This window comes from Antrostomus carolinensis, unplaced genomic scaffold (genome assembly GCF_000700745.2).
Source record: "Antrostomus carolinensis isolate BGI_N321 unplaced genomic scaffold, ASM70074v2 scaffold9734, whole genome shotgun sequence".
Lineage (NCBI taxonomy): Eukaryota > Metazoa > Chordata > Aves > Caprimulgiformes > Caprimulgidae > Antrostomus > Antrostomus carolinensis.
In genome coordinates this window covers 1-10,774 of record NW_010311379.1, presented here as the reverse complement: position 1 = coordinate 10,774, position 10,774 = coordinate 1, and the positions used below count along the sequence as shown (strand labels likewise).

At 40.0% G+C, this 10,774-nt stretch overlaps 1 protein-coding gene across 1 annotated transcript; it reads right to left on the bottom strand.

Moving 5' to 3' along the window:
• Window positions 1–2,190: 2,190 nt before the first annotated feature.
• Window positions 2,191–3,222, bottom strand: TAAR5 (trace amine associated receptor 5). Its single transcript, XM_010166714.2, has one exon. The coding sequence runs from the start codon at window positions 3,220–3,222 to the stop codon at window positions 2,191–2,193; it is 1,032 nt and encodes a 343-aa protein (XP_010165016.2).
• Window positions 3,223–10,774: the final 7,552 nt, after the last annotated feature.

Below are 10,774 nucleotides of genomic sequence, written 5' to 3'. Positions count from 1 at the left end.
TCCAAGATGTACCACATCTTTCCTGTATATTTCTATGGTAATTTGGCACATGAATTATTCAAAGAATCTGATACTGCCTTTCAGTCTTTAGCTTGGTCTCTGGGTTTAGTACCCTTATTATAGAGGGTCTACAGCTGTATGAAATAGGGGTCAGGTTTTTACCTTCTGCTACAACATGGGTAGACAGAGAAACAGTAGAAGCAGCCTTGGCTTCGGTCCTAAGAAACAATGACAATTAATACAGCAAACTGGGGGGATATCAGACATTAGGAGAATGAAGTGAGATTGAATTACACTCCAACTACAAACATAAGGCTTCATAAATGTCTCAGTTTAAAACCACCAACATTTTATGGTCGCTCTCTATTTAGGACATCCTTGAAAATAACACAGAAGCCCTCTTTCTCCTCTCCTTCCTCCAGACATATGCTTTAGCTTTAAATATTTTGAATACTGATATTTTTTCTGACTGGGTTCTTAAGATTATAGACAAAACCAAAAAAGTTTTGAGATAAACAGATGTCAGAACAGTTTACTACACCTCAAAGCTGTAGCTCATTTGTACTAATAGAAGAAACTGTTATTGCTCTGCAAAAAACGTAACTGTAAGTTAAAAAAAGAGAGAAAATACTTTTACCATTTAGTTTATTGCTTATGTTAAAATATACAGCTGTTACAACAATCATGGTATTTCACTGATTTCCTACAGAATATCTGCTGTGCAATTCCTTTCTTTCTTGCACATGTAGGGCCTGATTCATTTACCAACTGCATTTAGTGAAAAATTGACCACTTTTCAGTAGGCTGTGGGGCATCTGCTGGTTTCTTACTAGTTACATGCTTTCTGTAGCTGTTTGTTCTTTCAGTGTTTGTCACTCAGAAAATATGCAGCTGAGTGTAGGACAGAGTGACTTTTTTTAGAAGGCACTAAAAATTTGAACAACCTTCAAACCTAATAATAGTTTTACATACCTTTAACAGAAAAAGAAGACAAAATTACTGGAGTTTTTATTTGGCTGGTTGTTAATTTTTTTTAATGGAAGAGTTACGACTGCTTACTACAATTATTAATTTTTTTTTTTCTGATAAAATGTTCATAACAGTGAGGTAAAAAATAACTCCCTTATGAATAGTACAAAATTTGCCATGCAGTTTGCTGCTGAGCAGAGATCTCAACTTATCAGCATTGACAGTTTTAAAATTGGCCATGTGAAAGCATATAAACATAGCCAAAGAAAACTGAGAACCTACGCTGACATTTTTTGTTCAGCCCAAGGATGTAAGCATATGTTCTGTCTGTAAGCAGACCTACTCATTTCTTTGGAAACAAGCAAATGAAAGAGCATGCGGAATCTTAAGATTGTCAGGGAAAAGAAATTAAAAGAACAAAACATAAAACATTGTAACTCCTGCTGATATCTGGAGTTGAAGTACCCAGTGCAGTTCCTGACCTCCCTCTTCTTCTAACCCCCTTTTTGCAGTAGGAGCAGAAAAGATACGGAGCAAGGCAAAAAAGCTGTTCAGAGGTATGGAGCAGCCTCCTTGCACACAGGATCAAACAGGCAAAGATTCCACGGGTTTCAGTGGACACTAGTGAGGAATTCGGGATTGTATCTCCCGTATGTAGCCTTTGGCTCAGGGATACGTCCCTGTGGGCTAGAAAAATAATGTAAAAAATATTAATATAACCTTGCTCTCTCACCTACCGTTGGCCACAAGCTTAGGCAGACATTTGATCTCACCTGTAGTTGCATCCTGGTATTAAAAACATGACATACACCCTATGTAAATTTGCAAATCAGCACCACCTGCTTTGTGGAAAAATAAAAAAATTGCCTATGAAGAAAGTCTTTTCAGAAACAGGCAGCAACCTTTTGCAGGATAGTATGGACAAGGTCCTCTGTTTTAGTTGATTGCAACCAATTTTCAAATGCTTGTTGGCTTCACATAACAAACACAAGACTTCAATAAGGCGTGTGTGCTGGGACAAATGTTGTGGAAGATGAGTCACAGAATGGCAAGTCTATTTAAACCTGGGATCTGCCCAAGCCAGCTGTTAAAAAAAAAAAAAAAAAAAAAACCAGCAAAAAACCAAACAGAAAATAAGAAGTGGTGGGTGTTGAATAATATTAATGAGAAATACTATGATATGGCCTACAGTATTTTCTACAGTACATGTGAAGGCTTTGATCATTCCTGGTACAAGTCTACTGTAGATGTCCTGGAACAAAAGATCCCATGAGTTAAAACTAGTTTCACAGCTTTCCTGAACCAGTGGTAGGAGAATACATAGATCAAGGGATTGCAGGCAGAATTGAAGTAAGCAAACCAAATTAGGATGTCAAACAGAACTGGGGGGGTAATGAAATCCAGAAGACTGTCTACCATGGTGTCAACAGTAAAGGGCAACCAACATAGGAGATAGACTCCTACAGCTACCCCAAGAGTCTTTGCTGCTTTCCTTTCACTCTTGGATGCTCCTATATGTAGCTGGGACCCGAGACTCCTACTCATGTTGTTTATCAGCTTGGCTTGCTTGTTAGCCACAGTAAATATTTTCACATACAAAACTGTCATTACAAAACAAGGGAAGAAGAACACTGGGAAGTTCAACCACCCCCAGAGCTTGTTGAACAGCAGCTGACAGCTACCAACACAGGGCACGTCTTGCAAAAAATGGCCCAGACCTTCTGCGATTGCTTTAGTGTAGAGGAAGACAGAGGTATAAGCCATAGGCACTGCCCACCCCACCCCAATGTAAATGCAGACCACTCTTACAGTGAACTTGGTGGGGTAGAGCAAAGGGTCACAGATGGCACAGTACCGATCAATGGAAATAAAACACAGATGAAATATGGAGGTCAAGCAAAACAGTGTGTCCAGAAAGGTGTGCAGCCTACAGAAGTCATCTCCAAAATACCAGCAGCTCTCTACGGACCTGATGGTGCTAAAGGGCAGCACGGTCAGCCCCAGGAGGAGGTCAGCAAGGGCGAGGGAAAGAAGCAGGAGGTTGGTGGGGGTGTGCAGGGCTTTGAAATGGGAAATGACGATGATGACAAGCAGGTTCCCCAGGACTGTGGTCAGTGTGCCCAAGGCACAGGCCAGATAAATGGCCAGCTGGACCCCAAAGGGGTGCAAGGTCCGGTAGCAGGAGCCGTTTGCCTCATAGCACAAGGTGGTGAGCATCCTTTCCTCAGCACCGTGGCCCTGGGCTGAGCTCATGCCAGCCTCCCCAGGTCCCACTGCTTCCCCCGGCTCTGCCACAAGCCTGGAAAAGGATTCACTTTCCAACAGAGATGCCAAATAACTAACCTAAGAAAAAGGTGATTAAAAAGCAGGTTAGAAGGAGAGATGTCTTTTGTTCAAATACTTTTATTAAAGCCATCAGGCAGTTTCCATATTTCAAGTGAAAAAATGAGTCTGATTTTTCTGTTTTATATCTCTATTGAAATAAAGCAGCTCTGAATCAGTGTATTCAATTTCTGTGGCATCATTTTTTTATATTATATTTTGGTTTTCTTTCAGCCAATACTGCAAGTAGTGCAGGAAACGTAGCAAATCCAGAGGTGGATGGGCAAGCAGTCAATGCAGAAATGGTCTGTCTTAGAAGGAAAACCAGTGCTCAGTAATAGGCATTGCAAGCCAAAGCTCACTCTAGTGTAATGGTACTCTGGTTCTTGCAAATTTCCCTGGAAATAAAGTTCCAATTTAGTTATGGTTCTTTTTATTAAGTAGAAGTTGTGAAGTTATTATTCTAAACCAAATAATATCTGACTGCAAAATAAAACCCCTCAGGGCAAGTTGCTCATTTTACAGTGTTCTGGCTATGGGGATATATGGATATCCATTGTGTTGATGATGTAAATATTCAGCAAGGCAAACAGAAATATTGTTATACAAACTAAAGATTGCCCCTGCTATTTACTTTTGAAATTTGCTATTAAAGTTTTAAGTTATTTCATTTTTAATTTGAGCTGTAAGAAATATATGATATTAATGGATCATTCCAGTAGTCTTTTTAATAAATCAGGTAACTGAATGGTATGAATTTTAACAGTAAAACAACTACAGTTAAATACATTATATTTTTCTATATGTATTTTTGTTCTTGAAATGACTGGCATAATAGCTGGAAATTATTCCCACCTTTCCCATTCTTCCCAGCAGCAACAAAACATAATAGCAAATCTTTCTTAATTGTTTTTCCATAAACTTCTAAATCAAGAATACTTACAGTAAAATATCTCTTTTTGTAGAATGTACTGCAGTGCACTGAAAACCTTTTCTAAGTACATGTCTGCTGCCTGAGTGGAAAGCGTGAGCTGTTTTATAAACCAGATGGAGAGAGAGTCCCTACAGGTGATAATGCACCTTAGGGGCATAGAGAGACTTTTGTGTGTTTGGCAAAAATTGCCATTTTCTAAGAAGAAGTTTAAATGCCTATGTGCTCAGCTGCTGTTGAATCCCTGAAGATTTATATCAGACTTTGCTGTGAATTTGCTTTATTCAGGTTTTCCTGCAAGAAAATACAGCTAATGCCATCTCATCCTGGGGCATCAGTGACCCTCACCCCATGGAGGCCTCCCTTGCCTGCTCCTGAGCCTCGGTCTCCCCAAAACCATGTCTCACTCCAGAATGTGTTGTATCAGGTACCTCTGGATTTTCCTTGCTTCCCCCATAGCAGTCCTCATTTCTATCTGAGTCCCTTAAGGAGCTGGTATGAGCTTGCCCTGACCGAGCAGGAGATGACAGCAGGGAAGAAGAAGACAAACTCTGCAATTAGTTTTTCACAAGCTCTCCAATATGACCACTGTCCTCTGTCTTCCCTACTTTGCGTTTCTTCAGTTTAGAAGTTGCCTGCTGCCCAGGTCCCCTCCCCTCTCCTCCTTCTTGGTGTTTTTGAGGCACTCTGTGCCAAAGGCTGCTGACACCCAGCAGAGAGACTGATAGAATAAGGCTGAGGCAATTTTTATGCTGACTTTTTAATACGAGAAAGATAATCTTGTAATCAGTTTACATATCATTACATTTTACGACAGGACATAAGTACCAGCTATTACTATAGAGATTTTTAAACTCCTACAAGAGCAAGATTTTTAATTTTTTTTCAGTTTTGATTCAACAATAGTTTAAGGTGACATTTCCACACTAGTAAAAATCCCAGTGCAAAAGGTATATATTGGACATAGTTCTCTGAAACACTGTGCTTAGCTGGAGACTTGCTGTAAAACTTCAGAGATCTGTTTCTCCTATTCCTATTTCCACATTTTACTAAATGACAATTTATATTAAGATTGTCAGAGGCTTTTGGATAGCTCTAGATATTAACAATTGTTTTTTGTCCTTTGTGCTCTGACATTTTCATTAGTTTTCATTCCTCTTGTAGTATACGTGCAATAAAGTATCATTCTCATCCAAGTACTTTGTCATTCAAATTTCAAGTAAAATCACGTCCTTGTCAAAATACTTACCCTGTCTCCCTAACTAGCTATCATGATGCTTCTGAAGTGAGTATCACCACCCCTAAAGGGAACAACATGTAACAAAACACTCTCAGCTCACCCTTCCTGTACATGTTACTTGCTGGAATGACTTTGCATATTTTCCCCTCTCTTTTCATCTGGTCCTGGGAAAAGAGATCAGTTCATGACTAGGAGAAGGCTCAGATAGTGACAGTGTAGGTCTTTATACTTTGGAACAAAAAGAACTTTTTAACATGTATCAACTCAGAAAGTAAGAATGCTATCAATCATTACATGAAAAATGCCAATCATACTCAAGATGTTCTTTCTCTTTACCCTTCTGACTTCAGACAAAATTGCTGGATATAATCTCAGACTGAACTGAACTGTTAAATGTACCATCAGCAGGAGAATATAGAAGGAAAAGTGTACTGTCTGATATGATTTGATCCCCTGCAGTGAAGACATGCATAGCCAATATCTTTTTTATTGAAACTGCTTCACATAACCTCTAAGATCTAAGTTCCTCTAAGTAACCTCTGAGTTTGAGTTCCTTAAAATAGAACAAGGCAGCTGCAAAGAGTTATGGACTTTCTACGAGGGCCAACAACAGTGCCCCTTTGCTGTGAAAATTTTCCTTACAGCTTCCAAAAGAGTCAGTCTGGGATCCCTAAATAGAAAATAATAGTATGAGAAGGCTATAGGCTTACTTAGATGGCCTACATTAAGCTAGTGAACCTAAACCTCAAATCTTCTGTTGCATGTATCACAGTTGTATAGCCTATAGTGCAGCTTTTTGCTCTCCCTCCCAGTAGTGAGCAATGATCATCTCTGAAGAAGCTGATGTAAGATATATGAGTGTTTTATCATTACTGCAGAGTGGTGCCAATGTTTGTGGAGTACATACTCAGTCCAGCTTAAAATTCTGCTAGGTGTAGGGCACCCCACCTCTGTTCAGAAAGGGGTCTCCAGGGGGTTCATTTTTCTTACATAAATAGCAGCACTTGTCCTTCAGGTTTGTAATGATGGAAAACTCTTGTCCACGGCACTCACAAGAGGTTGTTCCACCTGCTGCATCCTGGTTTTATGTAACTTTTGCTTTTATGCTTTTCCTGCTCTTTGTTATGTTGTTCCGTGTTCTTTCCATTCAAGTGCTCATATAGAACACACCTATATGAGCAGTTTTAGAAGCAGGATCTCTGGAAGTTACCTGTGGCAGCTTAAACCATGTTAAAAGTGGAAGTGAAGATGGAGAGATAAGAACTTACTGGCATTGTCCAAATCTGTGGCATCTTTGCCTAAATTAATCAACTAAAGGATTAAAACAAAGGAGATTGTGGATTAGAGAAGGGGTGAAAAAGGATTATTTTAGTTCACAAAGTTAAGAAAAAAAAAAGAATTAATAAATTGAAATATTTTATCTGTTTTCTTTGCAATGAACAATTCATATGTTTGTTTTAGTCTAGGATTGTCTTAACCCAAAATAAAATGTTTTTCTTTCAGTTTATTGAACTCGTTATCCTTTTATTGTCTCCTTTTCTTTTCCACTTATGTCAAAATTGAAATTAAAAATATTAAAATAAAGTGAAAAATTCCAATATTTCATCATCTTCAAAGCATTCCCTGTCATCATTTTTTTCTGTCTGAATGTTTTTCTGAATGTGACCCCAAAGTGCAGTTTTTAGTGAATGTAGTGTTTAGTCATGTGGCAGAGGAATTGCAAATGATATGGCAGAAAAAGTCAAAATACACACGCAAAAAAAGTTGAATGTGACATAGTCTGTTTCAAGAGTTTTCTGAAGAAGAATTCATTAATAACAAGTGTTAAAGGTAATCTCAAGACTGCAAAAGAGGGTTGCAGGTACAACTGATACAGCTCTTCCCCAGAGCTCCCAAATCCCTTCGCTGTTGTTTGCACGGAGCAAAACACATGTCAGCTAGGAATACTCTAATCAAAACAAGCAATGTGTTAATAGGGACTGTTAATTCACATTTCAGAAGAAAAATTAGAAACTTAAGATATTATGAGCTGCTAAAAAGGGAAGGAAGAAATAAGGTGTTGTACTGCACAGCACTGTCAGAACAAAATTAATTAAGAGTTAATACTGAAATACAAACGACTGAGTAGTCCAGCCTGTGCAAAGCATCAAATGGCCTTCGACCATCAGGATGTGGCCCATGCAAAGCTGCCTTTTTATACTGGGCAAGTTTTTAGTGGCACAAACTGGGCAGAGGTGGCCCAAATCCCCTAGGCACGGGCAGCTCCTGCCACCCTGGGTAGTGCAAGGAGCAGGGAAGCACACAGCAGGTGAAAGCAGACCTCCTCATTGTCTGTCTTCTTCTGGTTGGAGGTACCTGCACAGCACTGACCTGCAGACAGACCGCTGATCCCAGACCAGGCAGATACCACTCGCTTCCTGCAATTTCCACCAAAGGAAGCAGAAATGGCCAATATAATTGCTCAAAATTTCTTCCTTGCTTGGCTGATGTGAGGCCTGCAACCGTAGAGGGGATGTTCTAGTCAAGGGCTGCTCCATGTATGTTCAAACCCCGTAGAACATTTTCTTCCTGTCTGACTTAGCAATGTTGCACTGCTGGTAGAGTTACTTGAATGAGATACTGATTCCTGCTAAATGGTCACAATGAGGAATAAAAATAACTTTTCTGCCCATAAAAATATTAGGAAAGCCAGAAGCGCTGGAATGTTCTGCTTCCCCAAACAGGAGCACACTCCTTTTGTACTCATACAACAGAGCAGCTGCAGGGCAACACCCGACCATTACTTTGTCCTTCTGACCTTGGGGAAGGGGCACAGTGCAGTAACCACTGGGAAGACAGAACTGAAGCTTTGCCCATGAGACCTTTGACAAATATGATATGGGGGGGGGAGGGAGAGAGGTATTTATATTTGATTTACTCCTTTTTTAAAAATCCTACTTTTCATTCCTCTGAGGAAATGTACCCACATTCATAGATGACTATTCTGATGATAACTGGTTTTCATAAGAGGTGCAGAGCAACACATGAAGAGAGAAGCAGTTGTTTAAAAGCTAGACCATCATACCCTGAATCAACCCACATTTAAATATTTTTCAGTTACAGAATGAAATATTGTATTTACAAAAGCAGACTGAGGTTGGTTTAGCAGTGCTTTAAGACTGTGTCTGGAGTCCTGTGAGTAGATAAAGACGATGGAGTGTTTTCAGCTGGAAAAAGTGTTTTGACTCCATTCTGTTCCCCTTGTCAGGATGACTAGGGTGCTAATTTTCAGACAACGATATCTAAATAATTACCTCATGTGGCTTAAACTTGAGTGTTCACTCTGGCTGTTGGGCACAATGGCTCTTCAGCGTTATGACCATGTAGCTTGTGTTTCTGCGCGTACCACAGAGAATCTGGATAGTGTACCCTGGCTGGGTTGTCAGTGTGCTGGGTCATTTCCTAGCATCTGGACACCCCATTTCCTAGGATATTGTGTTATCTTGCTGAATGGAAGTCCACCTATAGGTTACCTGTTTTTTGATTTGACAGTATAAGCATATACTTAAAGATAAAAGAACACATAAATATTTGCGAAGTTTTCTGAAAGCAATTCCAGGAATTGCTAATTAATTTGTAAAGAATGTGACTAGTTAACCAAGTTTTTACAGGAAGACAATAGATTACACTGAAAATAGCGGAGTCTGAATATTGCACCTGCAGCGACCATTTTCAAAGTTTTTTTGAAACAAATGATAAAACAAACAAACCATAAATGATATACAGGCAGAGCTGAAATAATCCATCCAGAAGGTGACGTTGCACAAGCCCTTAGGTGCTGAGAAGTTAATGAAAAGATCAGCTATTTTAAGAAAGGCAGCCAAGAACAACAACAAAACCAAACAATCAATCAACCAAAAACCCCCCCAAATTTTCATGATTACATGTGGGATTTCCATTACTTTGTTCTGGTTTTGAAGGAATACTAATTCTTGTGACACATGGAAATTTTTAGTAATGTTTTCTTCCTACAGAAAATATTTGGACTTGTATCTCTACCATCACCAGGCCTGGAAAAGAGGAAGCAAAGGGAGAAGCCAATACTCTTCAGCATTTGTTAAGTATGAGAGAAACACAGAAACTGCTGCAGGGAATAGGTGCCATATATTCTCCAACAATGTTATTATTTAATCCTGAGAAAACCGTGTGAGAGGTGAATAAGAATAAAATTGACTAGCTATCTAAGAAAATCACTTCTTTCATAGGGGTGGCCATTTTGGTGTTGCAATGCAATGGGTCAAAGATGGTATAATTACAATCAAGAGGGAGAAATCAAATAGGAAGTTGAGGTCATCATGAGATGTGTGGAGTTTGCAGGAGAGAGCCCCAAGGTGCCAGCACAAGTTGATGGAGCTGGCTGTGCTCTGGGGCATAACATGACACTGAGAAAAAATCAGTTTTGCCCATGGAGCAGACCAGGAACTTGGTGGCAGAGTGGATTGCTGGAGATGACAGATGGAAGCAGTCACACACATATTTCCCCCTGTTTTGGACAGGGTGCTTCCACCTGTGTGTGTGCGCAGCACAGGGGCAAAGCCCACATCTTGCACTTCTAGACCTTAAGTTGTTAACTGTATCTTGCATTTCTAGGCCCTAAAATCTAAACAAAATCAAAGTAATGCTACATCAGCTGTGAGCTCCAGAGGCTGGATGAAGTCATGATTTGGCAGCATGAAGTATTCACCAAAGTATTGCAACACAGCCCGTCCTGGGGAAGAAAAACAGATAAAATTGTTTAAACATTGAAGAACAAAACCTGCAGGGAAAAGGTTTTGGAAAAAAGTAAGTTATTGAGCACACAATACCTTCTTTGGGTCAAATATTGCCTCTTGTGATTTATTTAAAATGCATCTTTGTAACTTCAAATACCTTTAAACCAGCATGATTACAGTGTTACATTGGGTCTAGAGACAAATGTGACAGTTGCAAGTGCTGTGACTGTCACTTCTGTCACTTGGCATCTGAGCTGAAGGACAAGGAGACAAAACTTGGCTCTTAGCTCCACTGATGTCAGGTACTTGCAGTGGTAGCATACTTCAGTCACGCACAGGCTCTGAAATTGAAGTGTCTGAGAGCAGGATCCCAAGTGCAGGATCAAGCTTGGAAGTCTGGTATGCTGCCTGGTATGATAATGCTGATGCAGGCTGGTGGCACAGGCCAGTCGACCCCCTCCTAGCTGGCCTCGTGTCGTGGTTTAACGTGGCAGGCCACTAGAAACCACACAGCTGGTCATTTGCCCGGCCCCCCCAGGGATTGGGGAGAGAATTGGAGGG